Here is a 20,018-nt window from a genome sequence, read left to right as displayed (position 1 = left end):
TACTATTTTGTTTTTGAGTTTTGGTCTTCCGCTGTCAGGCTACTTTTATCTCAGACTTCAGGAAATACTTGAGTGCTTAAAAGAATGAAGGAGATCCTAGCTAATCTTTTCATGCCTGCTCACTGGACTGTTCTGCACCAACATGTATAATAATTAATTAAAGCAAATTACAAAGCCATAATTATTTTCTTTTGTTCAGTTTTATCAAGTCCATTGAGGCTGGTCTTCACCAGTTGTTATGCCACTTGGGGGTAACCAGGAAGCTTGTTATAGATCTTGCCTGCTTTTCCTGTTCTTTTTTTTTCTCATTTAATTTTTATTGAATTTTCTCAAGTGCAAAACAAAACACCCCAACATACAAAACACAAACCCCCATGCCCCCCCATCACTTTTCCTGTTCTTAAAGCACACTGATGGAAACTATAATAATTTCCACAAGGCTGTTCTCTTTATGTGGAGAAAAGTAAATAGTAAATAACTCCCTTTTGGAAGCTGAAGGTGAACGAGCAGGTGGATCCAACTTAAACCTGCTGCTGTGCCAAGGATAGCGTGTTTACGGTCAACTGGAGGTTTTCTGGTATCCATTATGAGGGGCGACAATGTCAGCCAAAACCAGAAAAGAAGAAAAACTCAAGGCCAAAAGGACGGCCTTGTGTCGCCCTCTTCAATCTGAAAGATTTCTGTTTCCAGTAAATTGCAAATTGCTGCCCTTTAGAAATGATAAAGTCTTGAGTGCTTGTTGGAGGCCCTTGGTGCATTGAAGCGAGATGGTCTTTAAAAGGCAAGGTCTCTGTCTCAGTAACAGTTTAAAGCCTTTTCTCTTTCTTTTACATTCTTCTTCCCCTCAGCTGCAAGCTAATATTTTAGAATCTTTTCATTCCCACTGTGAATAATTTGTTCCTCTGCATGAAAAGAATTTAAATAGAGGTCGATGAACAAGAAAAATGTTACCCGGCTCTCAGGGCATTACAAAACTGTCTGCAATTCATTTCATTTCTTGTCTTATTGTTGACATTCATTTTCTATGTTATTTTTTCACTCCTTTTTTTTGCGACCTTGTAGCATAATGAAAAACCTCTGCAGTCATGTGGAGAGGAACATGTATTGGCCAGAGAGAAGAGAGACTCCTGTCTTTTTCATGGGAAAGAAGGGAGGGATGGACATTTTTTAATGTTAGCAGAAATGGATCAAAGGTCCGAGAGTACTTCAAGAACTAAATTTAATTACTTTCACTAAAGGAAGTAGAATGAAAGAATAGGCAGAGTGCAGCGCAGGTTTTCATCATTATTTAATCTTTTGGCAGTGTTCAGGCACAGTTCATGTGTCAGTGTGACTCGCGCAGAAGTCCTACAGGAGGCCACAGTAAACAGAGACGAGACATTGACCCATTTTACACGACTATCTAGTCAAGTCAATGGCATTTAATTATTCAGGGCTTTGAATTTCTTTTTTGCTTTTATCGCAAAGTACTTCACACAGCAAGGACATGAAAACACATTAATAAGACAGAGTGTGACTGAAAGGTACAAGCGTAGACCTTGTACACGGATGAGAAGGAGCATGGGTGTTATAGCACAACAACAGTGTAACGCTCCTCACACTGCTTCCTAAATCAACACAATTAGTGCGAAGAACTAAAAGATAGAGACAAAACATGATGGAAGCTGATATGATTCAAGAGTTTTGGTGTGTCCTCAAGCAATCAAGTTGATTAATCTACAATCTACTCAATAAAAATAAAGCTACTCTACAAGCATTTTGATGGATGTAGTCTTTTATCAGTCAAAAATAGCAAATAGTCTCTGGTGTCAGCTTTTAAAATGTGTATATTTGGTGTTTTTATCAGTGGAACATGTTTGGGATTTGGACTTTTGGTTGGATTAAACAAATGGTCCCCCTCTAAAGGTCGTCTGTACAAGCAGTTCACGATGACCTATATATGTTGTTAGACGGCAACCTCTAGTAGAGTTGTAATTATGACTACGGAAGTCAGTTGACGTAATATAAATGGCATCAAAGTTTGCTTAGGATGGATATTATCAAATCATGCAGGACTTTCACCCAGGAGATTGCTGTTTATGACCCCTGTGGAACCATGCCATCGTCATTGTTACCAGTTTCACCTGTGCTCTTCCCACTGGCATGTCAAAATGTCTGCTGTGAAAAAGATCTGTCATTACTCTTTGCATCCTACTCAGTAAATTCTGTTGTGCACCATCCATCACCAATCATCGTGTCATATTCAAAGTGTCATACTGGCTTTTGTGACTTGTTTTGCCCAGTTCAAAGCTCAACTGAACACCCTTCAAAACTGAAAGCCGTGTAAACTGCGCTAAACAAACTAGTAGCATCTGTTTTTCAGTTGTCCACCATATGTTGCAAATAAATGTTACTCCCATGTGGTAACACTTGTGAGGTGTGAGGATACAGAAATAGATGAACATGAAGACCAGAGTGATCGTATGTCTGAGGAGCTGAAGTCTGTTTTTTTCTTGCAAAACTTATTCTTGGCATTTGTGGGCTGGTTAAGCATGAAGTAAGTTTGCAGACTGCCAGAATGTTCTCAGGGCTCAGAGACAGATGGATGAGAGCTGCTGGTCCAGGTGGTGCCGGTGCACTTGGACTGTCGGTGAGCGCCGGCTCTGTGGTTCAGAAGCAATCAGGAGTATTATTTGGCTGGAAAACGGCCAAATCAACACAAACCAAGAAGTCAGTTAACTTGATGCTGTTCTCCTCTTTGTCTCAGCTTTGCTGAAGCTCACTCCGAAGGTGCAATCACACCTACAGTTGGATTTCTCGAAGCTCAAACCGAGCCTGTGTGCAAGGCTTGTAAACAAAAGTCACATGACTCAGCTGTGGCTCCCTCGCTGGACAGATGTTCAGAAGCCTGTCATCCTGCCAAGTTTAGAGATTTTTGGCAGCAGAGTGGAGTCAAAATAAATCCGATTTCCAGCCCCTTTATCTTTAAATAAGCATGCTTGATTTAGCTGTGCTCAACACCAGTTAATTAAGAACGCTTAATAAATAGCTACATTTGTTCAGGTCATAATCAGATTGTGATTATCTTTGGGTAGTTTTATCATGCTTGATTTTCCAGCTACTAACATGCATGTCTACAATTACAGCTTTTCTAATTTGTCCTGTGGTAAATGACCCTATGTTTAGGCTCCAAATTCTTTTGACCAGAGCAACTACAGATCCTTCATCTTATCATGCGAATTTGAGCAAGTTCTTCATCAGTTAAAGAAATCCAGCATGACCCTGTCTGGGCAGCAAACTGCTTTAAACGGGGTCACAACCAAAAGGTTTAGAAACTCTGGTATCAGCTGGGGTCGTCCTTCTTGTACTTCAGTTTAAATACTCAGTTTGAGCAGAATACACCTCAATTAACTTGTAAGATGACAGATTCACATTTGTTGGTATCTCAGTGCAGTAAATTCTTTAAGTAGGTGAGAACTCTACGATCTCGGTAGCTGAAAAAAACAACATGGTGGAGAGGGGTCTAGCTGCAGAGCACCCGCCTCGGGCCCACCTGGTGAAGGAAGTCCGATAATGTGTAGCCTACGCCTGCCAGTGAAGATTATCAGAATATGATAGAATGTGTTTATTAGTTTGAATAAACCCACGTCCTCCACCTATAACACCAAAAAAAATACAACCTTATATAACTTGTGAAGTCAGGTAGCATAACAGTTTGGGCCCACAGAATAAAACTCTATGTGTGGTGGTTTGAGTTGCTGGTTGAATAATTGATCAGTCGATCTAATCAGAGCTGATCATTTCGATGGTTTAAAGGCATAGCTGTTTGTGAGCAAGCAAACCTTTAGCCCCAGTGCAACGAACGGTAAAGTTTCACTTTTACTGTGCCTGGCGTTCTGCTGCTCCATCTGCCCAGAGTAAGCTCGGTGCTGTCAGAGTGTGAAGCAGTGTATAACAGAACGGCGTACATATTCCATATGAACAGTCCAGCTCTGATAATAGAAAATCAAAACATGGCGGCAGATGTTTTTTTTTTTTTTTTTTACTAACCTTATGGGTTTGCTTTTTTTAGCTCGCCCCACGATAGCGGTTGAGACATGGCCAAACTAAAAACTCAAAGTACAGGTCAAATACATTTTTTTGGTTTGTAAATGTTTGGGTTTTAATTAGTTATTTGATGCTATAAAAAGGGGGTGTGATGTCATGACTGATGCAACGTGGTGTGCTCATGATCGATGGCGCTGCTCACAGTTGGTTGGACAGGTGTATGGGCGGGAACTAGATAGCGTGGAGATTACTACTGTGGCTCCAAATGATGTCACGAGTGCAAGATGATGGCGACAGTATCCGGTATATTTTGGCTTCATTTTTGTCCAGTGGGAACAAGTGGAGACGCGTCGTACAGTTATTAATTCAAACTAATGAACGCATGCTATCATATCCTGACAATCATCTTTTAAATGTGTAATACAGTTATTAATTGATGATAAGCAAGACAAAAAAAAAAAGACGTGATACAATAATATGCACTCAGTAGGCTACTTTATTAACGATAAGTACAATTAAAAAAAAAAAAAAACACTGCGCAATATAATACAGGGGTATGTAAATGTGATGTATTGATAAGGAAGCACAATAACACACGTGATTTTCCACCATGGGTCTTGGCGACGGAGATGAGTCCCAGCACTGTCTGAGCCTGGAGCTCTGTAGCTGAACCCTGGCACCCAAAACCTCCCAGTCAATCCCGGCTCTGTGTCGTTCCCGTGTATTCCTGCCTCTTCTCAAGTCTTTGGCTCCATCACACCAGTGTTGTTTACCATTTTAGCAGGCAAGTTAATTGGCAGAAAATAAAAGAATATACTAATTACCACTCCCATTCATTAATACCTCCCTAATCACCACTATCCCCAACGCCCCCGACAACACCCCTCCCTCCCTCCCTACATTCATTTGCACAAACACACAAACTCCCCCATCTCGCCTTTAATTGTTTTCAATTTGTTTCTCTTTAGCACTTTCGTACGCCTGCACCTCCTTCTCTTCTCTCTTTTCTCTCCATCTAACGGGGTGCAGAGAGAGGAAACATGCAAAAACAGAAGAAGGGGGTGCACGTTTGTGTTGGAGGTCAAATCAATGAATAATGGGGAGGAAGCAGCTATAAGAGCTGCTCAGGCAGACCAGAATCCATAGCAGAGGGCCACTGCAGAAAGGTAATACTTTGAAATATTTCCAGGTGTCGTCACCAGGAGCGGAGCAGAGAGGGCGAAAGGAAACACAGAGACCATCCTCATCCTCCTTCCTGCTCTCCACCACATAATGAAATAATTAGATAATTAGATGAGTAATTGGACTGATTCTTATTTCTCTTTCCTCCCGCTGTGACATCTGCTTGGCTGCGGAGATGAGCAAAGCGAGCATGAAAAAAGGAGTGCAGATTTAGCGCAGCACCACGCCCAAGTCCAAGCCTGCCCCAGTGCATTATGGGGAAACAGGGAGCCCAAATTTGCCTTGACCAATCATTTTATTCTCAAAATCAGCCTTGCATGTATGTAGGAGTGATTCGTTGCACACATGCAGTCATCCGATGTGCTGCTGTTTGATGTTAGGGGGTGATTTGTCAACCAATCAGGAAGCTCGACCTAGTTTTTTTTTTTTTTCCCTCCTCTCGCTCCTCGAGCCATGACCGTGTTCAAATGTTGAAAATGTGACTATCTCAACGCCATGGCAACATAATGTAAAACCTTCAAACTGTTAGATATGTGGTGTGATGTCTTGGATGCATTCACCTTCTTGAGACACCGCCCAATTTTGATTGCTTTTACAGTGTCTCTGCTGCGTTAACAAGCATGTGTGCGTGCGTGTGTGTGTGTGTGTGTACATGTGTGTGCAATGATGGTGCGTTAGTCACAGAAATAGCTGCCAGCGCACATCAGCCTCCTTTGAGCTCATCACCGGATACTTCAGAGAGAGAGAGATGAGATGAGATTAGGGATTTGGTTTGCCGAGAAGCCGTCAGATTGAATCGACACACTGTGTTTAGGCTGTGTGTTTCATTTTGTGTGTGTGTCTCTGTTTCCTGCAGTTAGTTTGACTCTCTGTTTTACCACGCCTTTGGCCAATCATGCACATATTTGCTTTATTCATTTTCCCCCACATTCCCCAGGACACACACCCACACATACATACATACATGCACACACATGCACACACATATACACACTGCTCACACTATGCCAGAGGTGGTTGTGACTCTTAGTAAACAAGCTTTTATATTTGTATTTGTTCGTACACGGACAAAAAAGATCCACTTAAGTTTATTTCCTGCAGAGTAACAAAGGATCTGGTTGATCTCTCCTCTGCTGTCATGTTTGTGGATCTTTCTCTTTCTGCTCTGTGGGTCTCAGCACTCAAACACTTCACCTGTTTAAATGAGTTCTTACTTAAGAAACTGGAGTTGGTTAACGAAACGCATCAAAACCATGATAATATAGTCTAATATAAAGTATATTAACAATGATTGAGAGTCCTTGCTGATACTGTTGCTTCCATTCTTTCAGGCAGGAGAGACTAATTCAATTAAAAGTGACTTTAATTTAGTGTAGTATTCAATTGATGGAAACTTTTTGTGTGTGAAACAAACTATGGATCACTCAGAGACGCCATGCCTTCTAAATCTGTCATTGTGATCATAGAAATTTCTAGAAAATATTTAGAAATTTTTCATCTTCATCTGGATCTGAATTACTGATTCCCCTTTTCCACCAAATAAATTCTCAAACCAGTTCTGTTTCAGATTCTTGAAACGTCGGTGCCATCTAGCAAACCAGCCTGTGTTTCCACCAGTTTTGAGTCGAACCACTGTAATCAAGGATGTGTAGTTAACAGAATACACAGCATAAATAAACAGTGCTCTCAAAGTCAAGGATGCTCCCCTGGTAGGACGGGTCCTTCTAAGTCCGGTCCCGCAAAAGCAGGGCAAGACCTCTTCCTTATGTGTATTCAGTGCTCACACATTGGAACAAGCTAACAAGGGCCCAGGTGTGGGTCATTGAAGAGACCCCCTTCAAGTACCCACAAAGAATTGTGGGTACTTCATCCCCACTGAGAATACACATGTATCCTTGAAAATTCTCTGAAGGATGGACTCGGCCCTCGGTAGACTTCGAAGGATCCTTTACACTGGAGCAGTCCTTCAGTGGGACTCGATGATGAAGCTTCCTTTAAATTCAGCCATTTAAACTTGACTTTGAGAAGCACAGAAAGAACGGATTACACTGATTACCTGATATTTGTTTTTACCCATAAAACAAACATGAACTGGTAATAATGAGGCCACTGCACACTCTTTTTTTGCCCCTCACTTGACTTCTCCATTGTTGCCGTCTCCATCCTCTCTTTCCAACCTGTAGAATACGACAAGCCCGCTGATGACATCAGAAAAACCTGCTATTCTTTGGTTCCCAGCTGAACCATTTAGGTTCTGAACCAATTTACTTTTGGTCGAAATCCTCTTTAAAGGCTAAACAGTTCTGAATGGAACCAGTACCATGTTGGTGGAAAAGGGGTAACCAATAGAGGCAATCATAAGATACCTGTGTCTGGTTTATTTCCTTAATTTGAGTGTCGTTGTTACTTAAAATAGAGCAAAAATGCACGTATCTGCAGTGTTGAGAAACCTTACAACAATCTTTAATTCTCTCGACTGTACTAGAAATACAAAAAATGCGACAAATACAATACAAAATTTCACCCCAAAAGGCTTCAGTCTAAGCTGTCAGAAACTGATTCATGTGTCAACAGTGGTGATATAAAGCTGTCTTGCCTGTTGTGTGTCCTCTGCAGCCTTGAAATCAGACCCTCAATCTCCACTGAGGCGCCAAGGTCAAACTGAATTTTATTTCTTTCCAGCAGTCAGTCAAACATCATCCAGTCAAACCAGACAGCCGGTCCTTGGGGCGACATCTGAGAACATTGTCACGAACCTCACATGAAAGAATCCAGAGCGGGAGAAAGAGATTTCACAGACAGATTCACTTAAACTACCAAGGCCGAAAAATGTACAGGAATCTTAGAGGCAGTCTCAAGAAGAAAAAATAAGAAAAGAAATAAAGAATATCAATCAAAAGTGCTTTAACATGGCACATACTGAATATACACAACAATTACCCAATTAGACAAAAAGATGGCTTACTTACTAGCTCGTAGCTATAGCCACAATAACGGTGCTTTATGCTACATTTGTCTTTTCCTTCTTTTTCTTGGTGAGTTAAGTGATTTTTGACCATTAGGGGAAACAGCAAAAGTCAAAGAAATTAGCTGGAGCAAAATATTCTACTTTATGTTATTTTGTGCCACCATTTCAGGCTGTGCATGTAGCATACAAACACGTGTTAGCTCTTGGTTTATGTGGTCTACACAAAGCAGCATTTTTACTTAATCAAGGCGTAACAAGCAGCTGAAATCTGTGACGTGATAAATGTTTAAATCTTTATGTTTGTATCATGTGCATTCTGGTACGTGACAGAAATAGCTCTCTTCTTCATGCTCCTTTTTGTAGTGTGTCAAAATAATGATGACCATGCAAAGGAACATACTCAGACATAAAACAGATCAAGATTAACTATACACATCGTTCTATAGCTCTGTACTTCCCGCCAAATTAAGCAAACCGTGTAGTCACTTTGAGTTGAATCCAAATCACAGTACATATGGAACATGTGTGGAAAAAATAGATTAGTCTGCCAGTAAATTTCTGTTTTAGTGTTTCTGGTTGCTGACTTATCATGTGATGTCCTCGTGTCATTCCAAATCCTGAGTCCCCCGGCCATGTCCCTCACTGTCACCAGGGTGGATTATATGTTTTGCTGTGCGGAGGTTTTAATCAGGGTCAAAGAGCAAAGAGTTATGTAGAATAATGTTATTTTTACCTTTAAAAAAAAACAGGCTCTGTGGAAACTGCTGCAGCTAATTGAAGCTTATCTGGAGTGCATAGATCATTAAGATGAAAGAGGTCTGTTGCACTATTGATTTTTAGGGCTGTAGCCATCTTGGATAAACAAATTCTCACTACTAGGCTAATATAGAGTAATGATACAAGTTAATCAGCACCCTAACAAAGCGCCAGAGACAACTTGACAGTCAAAGCTTTCAGGTGGAAATCTTTCTTTGGACTTATGTTGGTGGAGACTGAGTTTCTTTCCTTTTACTGCTCAGCTGTTGTAAACGCTGCTGCTAATGCTAACCACTGAGTAATGCTTTGTGGGGAAGAGGTGCAGCCTGGAGCACTTTTTGAGGCAGAGATTCTTGCAGCCATTTTTGCTGTTTGGCTGTAACTTAAGGTCGTAGCTTTAGGAGAATATATATTTGTGCTGTAAGGCTGCTTCTTACTGTTTTGAAAGTGACTGTTCTGAAAACACTGGGTGGGGAAACAAATGTCACATTGGAACAAAATACTAAATGAAATAATGGATGTAGCCACCATGGAATTCCATTTTGAGGCCTGGAGTTTGGCATTTTGTCTCCATCTCTGAATTTTTGGAGCCAGACGTGACCATATTTGGATGAGACGTTGAAGGCGGGAAGAACCAGGGGCTGGTCTGTGGTGACGCCTCGCAGAAACCCGTCACTGGTTCACTGGCTCCATTTCAGTATTCCGGTGCGAAGCTAAGCAAGAAACGGCGAGGGCTGCTGTTGAAAGAGCTGACAAAACAAACGACAAACCAACAAAAATGTCAGCCAACAGGAAAAAAACAAATTGACAGTAATGTCCACAGTATGATTTATATAAGCCTGAATGACATTCATCAGTTCTCGTTTATTAATCATACTTGACTTGTTTGTGTTTGTATGAGCCATGTGATCGTGGTGACATATACACCACTCTCACCGCTGAAATTTAGCGGCGGAGCGAGCACATCTGCCAGCTACGGTACCCGTCAGACTCGGCGCATTGCAGGCGTATGCCGAGGTGATAATGGTGCAGACCCACTCAAAGCAGCCATGTCCTTAATCATGCAAAACTTTAAGGCCTAATAAAATTTTAACTGGTGAGTTACATAGAAACCTCCATCATGCATCAGCTGATTGGTCCAGCTGACTTGTAACTTCCGCTCATATTCATAGAGCTGCACAGAGCGACCTTTTTAACTTGCCAACTGTTTGTATAAACCTTTGGTACTGTTTGCATCTCAGTGAACTAGAAGAGCCTCTAACTCCGTGTTTTTGGAAGTAACCTTGAAAGAAAAAGGTGTATGGCAGGAGTAAAGACTTAAATGCAGTGACCACAAACAGTGTCAGGTGTAAGGTGTAAAGTTTAGTGGCTTGTTGGTCCTCCACATCTCTCCCCTACATGTTGTCTCACTTCCTCTCCTCTTAAGCCCAGACCCCTGTTAGGGTTAATTAGGTATTGATTTGATCAGAGCCAGGCAAGGGGACCCTGTTCTAAGGGCTTTGGTCATGCTAAATTATTAATGTTCTTGCCGCACTATTTATAGCTTCAGTCCAACGGTCATTAGAAAGCCAAACGTTGGTTCCCCGTTCTTGTGCGTTCCCTCTCTGCCTCCCTGTTTATTCACAGATGGATTGCGATGCTTCCCTCGGTGTTGAGTCCCTTTTCCTTGGCTGCTGGAAATGGGAGAGATGCTGTTTTGTGTGTGTGTGTGTGTGTGTGTGTGTGCTTTGATTTGACAAGCATACCCCGAATGAATTTTTGAGCAGCTCAGAGGCTCTCAACAGACAGTGCTCCAACAGCAGTGGGAGTGTTGTTGTGTTTTTTTATCTTACATGTTTCGATGTAGTACTTGCTGGATTTCCCTGTTGCCATGTCCACACTGAGGCAGATAAATCCAGCATATCCAGGTCATTTATGGGAAATAAAATGACTAATAACTCTCCTTTTTTTTCCTCCTCTTGCACACACCACAGCTACTCTGTTTGATCTTTGCAGCGAGCCTGACTGATATTTGCTAATAACAGATATTTCACATTGATGGTACCCAACAAGCAGTCAGTCCCACCCTCCTCTCAGTCAGGTCTTTGCACTAGTGCTCCTCTATCTTTCCCCCTGACTGTTTATACCTATGTGTTAGAGATGTATCAATGTTTGGATATTACAGCTGGTGGTTACTCACAATGTATAGAACAGTAGTTGCATATGTAACTGTTGTTTTTAATGTTCATACCAGCCGGTAAGCGTTTCACTCTCACCTCCTGCAAATGTCTTCTTTACCAACCAATATGGGGTGATGGGGGAGGGGATGAGTGATGTTTTCTCATAATGTGGGAGCAGAGTGTCCACCATGTTATATATTATTCACTTTTTTTGGGGGGGGGGATGGTCTAGATGGCAGAAAAACTGGATTTTCTTGAACATGACAGAATGAGACCAGGATTAATTGACAGTGTGATAAAATGACTGTAAACATATATTTCTTACTCAAAAAATGGACTGAGTTCTTTTACAACCAAATTTAAGGAATCTTAATTAAACTGATTGTTTTTGTCATGTTAAAGGATTTTTTTTTTCTAATATCAATATCAGTCTGGGCCTCTGTCACCTCCCGTTCTCCATAATCACAGTTTGACTCACAGTATTGACGAACGATTGAGTTCTTTTCAAGATGTATTTTGCCAGATTTTATTGTGAGACAGTTAAAGGAATATGAGAGTGATTTGATAATTAACTCTTCCTGTTAAAAACAACACCAAAGGGAAACATTCTGATGCACTAGTTTTGATCAAAACACATTCAAAAGCCTTTATGTTTATGTATACATCATGGAGGCTAAAGATAGCACTGTTGTTCTGTGTGTGTTGACATAAAAAAATAGGGACACAAATTTATCTTCTTCACATACTCAGCAGCAGTCTGTGTTTGTCATGTCAGTTTTTTTTTCTTGTTTTTCCATCCAGAATTTCATTATTTTGGATTCTGAGATATTTAAATAAAATCGTCTTGCTTTAAGAGCTCTACATTCAGCAGTTGTGACACTCGTTGCTTGCAGGTGGCTTGAGTGGCAAAATTAAAGCAGCTACAGTATTAACTTTCTTTGCCTGTGGCTGGTGCATGTTGACAAACCTGCAGGTGCAAGTTCAAAGGTTGCCTACTTTCTTTGTGGTGTAGGCTTGACTGAAGATATAGGTATGAAATTGGGGGATATTTATATATATAAATATTTGTATTTGTATATATTTATATTTGGTTTAAGATGTCCGTAATTCATGAACACATCAGAAAATCCCAATATATATAAAAATGATTTCAGCTTTCAATGAAACAAAGCAGGTGTGAGATGAATCATATGCTTACACACTGAACTGTACGATGCTTGTGTGTGTATTTGCATAATCCACCTCTGCTTTATTATTTAAAGGAGCTGTATATGACATTGAGAGCATATCTACAGTTCAAGAGTCTTGACCGGGATTGTCTGCACACAGCTCTCAACATGGAGGTGGCTGAGCTGGCGGCTAGCAGCTAACTGTGCTAACAGCGCGAACAGTGCTAACATTTAATATGTTTACATGCACAGTTAAGTCGAGCTAAGGTTATAGCTCGACTAGGCTATTTAATTGGACTACTGTCCTTGTCCCGGTATACAAGCACGGGAGGGGAATAGATTTATTCACCCAAAGTATGTCCTACTTCGTTTCAATAGGTGGCGATAAGCCTCCTTTCAGCGTGTTAGTACAGACGAAACAATCGAATGTTGTCCAGCTGTTCTGCAACTTATCTGAACAGGTAGCCATTCCATGTTTTCCTCCTGTCCAGCTGACAGAGCGTGAACTGCATCTCCTGGTCGGTCCAAAAATGCACGGCTCTGGATGCAGATTTTGCCAAGCTGTTACCAGCTACTTCTTCTGTTACGCATTCAATACTTTTGACTGCCTGGGGCGGACACTGTGGAGCATGTCCTGAGCGCCTTGGCCAGTTTGGGTCCAATTGACTGCATCCACTTAGGAGTACATCGGCTCCTGATTGCTTTATCTGGGTGTGTTAGTCCGACTTTGACAAATCGTTTTAGTACGATTTCAGTCGTGCCAGCGTTTACATGTATTTTAAAAATCCAATTTAATCAGACCAACACAATAAATTGATGATTTCTTATGTCATGTATAGGACACAATAAATTGATGATTTCTTATGTCATGTATAGGGCTGTCAAAAGTATCGATACTCTGAAAAGTATCGATACTCAAACACTGTATCCGGATACAATACTAATTTACAAAAGTATTGATACTAACAGTGCACACCACCTCAGCGCCTGTCGGGTGCATNTGTAACATTAACAGACAATGTTAGTTTAACGAACAACACAATTATGTGTGTCTGAAAAGTTATGTTAACTGTAAAGTCACAGATTGAAGCTGAAAGAACGTTTTGGTTTCTCCCGTGACCCCTGGTTCTCTGATCACACAGTGAGGTAGAAACAGGAGCATCCCGAGCCTAAACTACCAACTCTATTTGATCAGCAACGAAAATATGGTGCCGATTCACCAGAAGCACAGAAAATAAACAGGGCTGTAGATAAATACATTTGTATGGACAGATCTTGTTTCTGGTTGTTATTTATTTTGGGGGGATTTTTTGTTGCTGCTGTATCGAAAATGGTATTGAGTATTGAATATTTTCCTGGGTATCGATATCAAGTTTGAAATTTTATTATCGTGACAACCCTAGTCATGTAAACAAACTGATTATTAAACTGGCGGGGAACTGGTGGTTGGGCCTCACACTTTTGAGGGTTGGTACAATGTTATCAGAAGTAAGGCGGCAGTTTGCCAGCCAGTGGGTTGCACAGTTTTTTCTCCAAGTTTTGGACTAGGCGGAACATGCTTGGGGAAAAAACAACACCAGTGGTATACAGAGAGACTCATATACACGCATGGCCGAACCGTCTACCACAACAGTGAAAAGAGAAGGTTACATCACACAGAGAGAGAGAGAGAGCGTGACTTTATTTTCTGCATAGAACGGCATCACTCCACTTTATCTTTACATAGCAAATAGCTGTTTGCTGCTATATTAATGTTTTGAATGTTATTTGGAGCTCCTTTATATCTCCGCAGCAGCTCTTCAATCAACAAGGTTTCACTGTGGCATTCACATGTTCACATCACATATTCTCGGTCTGTTACTGGTTGGGTTTTTGTCCTTTCTGGTGCAGATGTGAGTTAGCTCGATGTCTTGTGATTCCCTCCATGCATGTATTTGTGTGTGTTTTTGTGTGTGTTTTTGTGCGTGTTGTGTCATGCTGCTCTGGGCTGTGCTGCTGGGCTCTGAAGTGAAACGAAGTGACACAGTGGAGGTTTCAGAGATTGGGGACGGCTCTGTGTGTGTGTGTGTGTGTGTGTGTGTGTGTGTGTGTGTGTGTATATATTCACATGCATTTTTGCATAACACAGTGACAGAATCCCAGATGCCATAATATGCCATAATATGTGTATGTGTGTGTGTGTGTGTGTGTGTGGGGTCCCTCTCTCTCTCTCTCTCTCTCTCTCTACCATGTCATGTGTAAACGCTTTTGGGCCCAGAGTGTATTCGCTAACTGACCTACATTTGTGGAGCTTTTTGCCCGTGGCTCGGGAGACTTTGTCGCTGTTATCTCATCTAGCCAATCATCTCGTTTGTCCAATCACATCCTCGATCTCATCCGTCCAATGGCAGCCTCGGCCTCGCGGGGGAGTCTTCCTCTCCTTTACGCTGGCCGCCGCTGGAGATGCATTTGTGACCGACTGTCACTTTAAATATGAAAGCACTCTCCATCTTGTGGCCCAAATAGCACGGGGGCCCGTTTAACTTTGACTTTCAGCGGTGATTTCTCACGCTGCAGCGCTGCAACCCTAATTATTGCCCCCCCACTAACTTGAAAGCAGAGCTGTATTTCTGTGCGTATTGGCAGCTGGAGAGGAGGAAAAAATTGGAGCTTTTGAAAATTCTTTGAAGCTTCCGTTTTTTTGTTATCAAAGCTGCCTTTGTAGGCCGCATGAATTTTGCATGTGCAGGTTTAAGAGAACTTTGTGATGTGCCTGTGTGTGTGTGTGTGTGTGTGGAGGGGGTGTTTTCCACCATATGCAATACTCTACTAATTTAAGAAAGCGAGAAGAGAGGAGGGAAAAAGGAGAATGTTGGTTGCCTGTCAGAGGAGGTTTGGGCAGGAGGACGAATGCATTGGTGACAGGTTTGATATCCTCGATGGCAGTTGGGGTGTTCAATGTCATGCAGAAAACCTCGACATCTGAAAGCCTAATTTGTGCACCGTGTGTAGTTTTGAAAGAGGCCTGACATAATGTGTGTGCAGGATTTGTATTTCAGATTTCTGATTTCAGTGGTACGCTGCAGTTTTGTCAACACAACAGTTATCAAAATAAATTTAATCTCAGCAGTGTTGGATTTGGTCCCTGAATAAAAACTTACCAGATGTTATCTTCGGTTTTTTTTTTTGTTGTCATTTTCACCATCGTGTTTTTGTGTTTTAAGTCGACTTTAGCAGCAGTGAGTAAGTGGTGCACCCACTCAAGCTTCCCCCTGCCAAGCTCAGGCCCTTTTTTTCCTCCTTTTCTTTTTTTGATGTTCCTATCATACCATCACCACATGATAGGTCTTGCTGGAATTTAAAGGATAACACAACTTAATTCGTTTCTGGCATCTGGCCAACACAAGCTGAAAAGACTAAAGGATTGGTAATGAGGGATTTCACTCACTCACTCACTCACACACACACACACACACACACACACATACACCATCCCACACACTTTTTGTCAGGGCAATGTGACCTAAATGCTCCATAGTGGCTTTTCTGCATGTCCAAGCCCATAATCAGGAATGCGCTCACTGATTTAAAATGAGCAGATTGAAGTCAATTTTCATACTGAACTGAAATTAACTGTGGAAAATGGCAGCAATGAAAAGTTCATACGATCTGTAGAGATTTGTAGTGTTAGGATTTGACAGTTAGCTTGTGATATTGCAATTTATATTATCATTAGTTTGTATGTGTCTCCAGATTTACCTGGCATACAAAGCAATAAGCTGCCTCCTTTCTTCCTCCTCACTGTTTATGTCAGTGTTGTTCTGGTGGAGATGTGACCATGAGGTTGCTGAATTGCTGCAGCTTGTGTTTAACCCGGACATGAGCTCCATCTTAGTCTATAAATGTTTGTTTTGACTTTCTCCCAAGTAGTTTAATTAGCAAGACATGAAAGTGTTGTTGCAGCCACATGTATTCACCACCCCCCTCACTAGCTTTGAATATACGTAGTTCATATTTAAAGTCAGCGACATTTTTAGTTGTTTTGGTGTTGTGCTTCAGGCTAATAATCAAAACACCAAATATCTCCTATCATGTGTGTTAAGTGCAGGAAAGGAGTTTAAGTTTGCTTTAGACAAAAAAACCTGCACAATGAATGCAGTGTGATTAAACAAACCATTTACTATGTGATTTAAATTATAACTTTGAAGCCATTTTTATTCATAGTCCCATCGTTTTCATACTTTGCAGCAGGACAACGATCCCAAAGATACATTTTAAAGTCACATAGTGGAGTTTTTTCAGCCATGTGACCTTAATCCAACTGATTGTGTGATTTAAAAGTCCAGTGTGTAGGATTTAAGGGGGTATATAGGCAGAAATGGATTATAATGTAGTAAGTATGTTTTCTTTAGTGTATAATCACCTGAAAATAAGAATTGTTTTGTTTTCCTTACCTTAGAATGAGCTGTTTATCTACATAGGGAGCAGGTGCGCATTTATGGAGAGGGCCATGTTGCACCGCCATGTTTCTACAGTAGCCCAGAACAGACAAACCAAACACTGGCTTTAGATAGAGACATTCACATTTTTGGATTGGCTATGGTAGTTCACAGCCCCTTGGCCACAAGAGTGTATGAGAAACAGAGTTTTTTTTTTTTTTTTTTCAACCTGAAACTGCTTCACTCAGGGTTTTTACGAGTTTAAATCACCGAGTCCATTTGTTTTTGAGAGGAAGAGACCTCTGTGGATAATTTAGCTGGCAGTAAAAACCTCCTAATGTATGGCAGCCTGTCTTCAACATGCCAAAACACTGATTTGTAACATGTGACTGCTTAATTCAGTGTTTTTACTGGTTTTAATCACCTGGTCTGTTTGATTTTGAGAGGAAGAGACCTCTGTGGATAATTCGGCTCTTGGTAAAAACCTCGTGAACGATGAACACTGAAGGAATTCTAACTGGGAGAAGTTTCAGCTGGTTGCAGTCTGTAATCCCTACAGCTAGATGCCACGAAATCGCCCTAAATCTTTTACTGTTCCTTTAAACGTAATGATATGGACCGATCTTCTCACTCTTTGCATTGATTAAACTGATGCATAGACCCCTACAGCTCTTACAGACTGTACAGTGTAAATCCTGAAGTCAAGAAGTCTCTTAAAAAATAATCAGGACTCATGACTGACCACATTTTTTCATCACTAGTTATCAGGCTGAAACCTCCATTCACACAGCTCCAGCTGCTGGTGGTGCAGGAGCTGAAGTGGCGTTGCTGCTGCCGTGAGGTCGGCCGTGATGATTTTATAACAGAGAAATAAATTTCAAAGCAGGCTGTGGCTTATCAAGCTAGTTTATATCTGCAGTGTTGAGTGTGTGGCCCGACAAGTAGCTACACTTGAACTATGTACACATACGTGCTCTGCTAACCTTTCCATTCCATGCTTAAAATGCACACACACACACACACATCCACGTGTCTTTGTCTCTGTGTCTGCCTCCATTTCCATTTAATGGAGGATGAGGTGGGGGGTGGAGGAGGTGGAGGAGGGGGAGGGGGGGTCAGGTTGAAAATTGCAATATGTATTTATGTTTCTCTGTATGTGGTTGCCAAGCAACAGCAGAACGAGGGTATTTACAGTTAATAAAAAGTGAGTGACATTAGCTTGGTGTATTAAAGGTAAAGCGCTAATTTGCTTTAAGAGCTGAGAAGAAAGACAAGGGTGTGTGTGTGTGTGTGTGTGTGTGTGTGTGTGTGTGTGTGTGTGTGTGTGCATAGTGACTAATAAATGCTCCCACACCCTGTCTGTATAGGCGCACGAGTGTGTGTGCGTCCATTGTGTGTACATGCATAATAAGCACTCGCCCAGCCTCGTCGTTGGAGATATTTCGGTGTGTTTGTGTTTGTGTGCGCCCAAAAAGCTTCCACACAGCCTCCATTGTGTGTTTCTAAAAACAGCTTCCATGCCATTGTCTGAATGCATGCGTGTGTGTGAGTGTGATTTTTATTACTGTTCAGCACTAAAAAACATGTTTATTTAACCCTGTAAATTCACCGCATGATTTAAGATAACAAACTGCTTTGTGCTGTTATTTTAGGTTTTGTTGTTTTTGTTGATGTTTTTTGTTGTGGGAGGCTGTGCATCAGCAAAATATACCTATGGGAAACACACTTTGTCATTTATGTTCCTAACCCTTCAAAAGATAAAAATAACAGCTCAGAAATACTTTAATATCACAGTTTGACAGTGTTGTGCAGTTTTGTTTTACATTGTATTTAAACTGCTGTCATTTGTTGTTTTGATTGTAAACATGTCAGCTCGTTTAACGTCACGTCTCCTCTCCTTCTCATAGGCTTTGAAAGCATCTTGGAAGGCTTGTTTGGGCCAGGACTAGTCAAAGATATCACCCTTTTCCAAGGTAAACATGCTCCAACACACAAACAGACAAACATGCATGAGCGAAATCAGCTGTATACAAATAGAAAACAACATCAGTCAGAGTGCAAATGCCACATTTATGATACAAAAATCTTTACTTATCATTTCCATATCAAAACAGAATTAGAAAGTGACTTACAGTTCATGAAGCGTTAACGACTGGAGACCAAACAAAGAAATCAATAAACAAATTTGTAAAGAGGAGAATAATATTGTGTTGTTTACAAAGACTGAAATAAATTAGACTTTGTTTTTCGCAGGGTTTACATTAATTTAAAGCTCACTGTTTACCCAGTGTGAGAGACAATATGGCTGCTCAGCCAGAATGACAATAAAAAATTTCTCCCTATCTATCTATTGATCTGTCTTACATCTTTATCGCCATGCCAACAGGATTGACAATACTGCCAAAACTGATTAGAATACATAACAATATAATGAATTCATGCAACAGCCATGTTTAATTTATGCAGAGCTCAGGCTGGGAAAACCTGACAGATGTCCCTTAACAGAGACGTTCTGATTCTTGATGCTAAATGAGAAAAATGAGAAAACACTGTTTACTAAAGCAGCATTCACGGTCAGAGCGTGACCTGCAGAAACTGGTCTCCAGCAGAACCAGTCTGTCTGGTCTGGCATTGTCCTTTTCAACAAAGGTGGCAGCCAGCATTAGCTAACGTTACACCACAGATGTTTCTTAGATTTCGGACTTAAATGCAGAGCTCAGCTTTATTTTACCTGTTGACACAGTAAAATTGGAGGCAGCTCAGAGAATCATTAACCCTCTGAAATCACTTTTCTTGTGCTGCCTTCAGGCACCTTTCACAAGTATTTAAACCTTTGAAAACTGGTGTGATTTATTTCAGAAACATGGGGAAAAGGGATATGAGCAACTTGGTAAGAAATGCCCCATAAATTGTAAAAATAAAATAAAAAAAAATCAGAAAATTATTTTAAAAAATAGGGAAAAAGAAAAAAGCTAGGGATAAACTATATTTAAGATTATATAATATTTTAATATTATTAAAATATATGTATTTATTTATTATTATTGTTAGTAGATTTAAAATTCATGTTACAGAATTATTATAATTAAGTAATATATAATTTATTTGTTTGTTTGTTTCTAACTTTATTTCTTTTTTTAAACTAATTTTCTTATTTTTAATTTTTTTCTTTTTACTAATTTCTTACCAGTTCTTTTTTTTTTCAATCAATCAATCAATCAATTTTATTTATAAAGCCCAATATCACAAATCACAATTTGCCTCACAGGGCTTTACAGCATACGACATCCCTCTGTCCTTATGACCCTCGCAGCGGATAAGGAAAAACTCCCCAAAAAAA

At 40.6% G+C, this 20,018-nt stretch overlaps 1 protein-coding gene across 2 annotated transcripts in view; it reads left to right on the top strand.

The window, feature by feature from the left end:
- Positions 1 to 20,018, top strand: part of lcor (ligand dependent nuclear receptor corepressor) — a 135,181-nt gene that overhangs the window by 50,927 nt on the left and 64,236 nt on the right. For both annotated transcript variants that reach the window (XM_050044075.1, XM_050044072.1), the window contains exon 2: positions 18,586 to 18,651. In XM_050044075.1, the coding sequence (XP_049900032.1) occupies positions 18,586 to 18,651 (66 nt within the window). The remainder of the gene's footprint in view (positions 1 to 18,585; positions 18,652 to 20,018) is intronic.

Source organism: Epinephelus moara, chromosome 5 (assembly GCF_006386435.1).
Source record: "Epinephelus moara isolate mb chromosome 5, YSFRI_EMoa_1.0, whole genome shotgun sequence".
Taxonomy (NCBI): domain Eukaryota; kingdom Metazoa; phylum Chordata; class Actinopteri; order Perciformes; family Serranidae; genus Epinephelus; species Epinephelus moara.
Note: the sequence above shows the minus strand (reverse complement) of the source record. Positions and strands in the feature narration are given on the sequence as shown.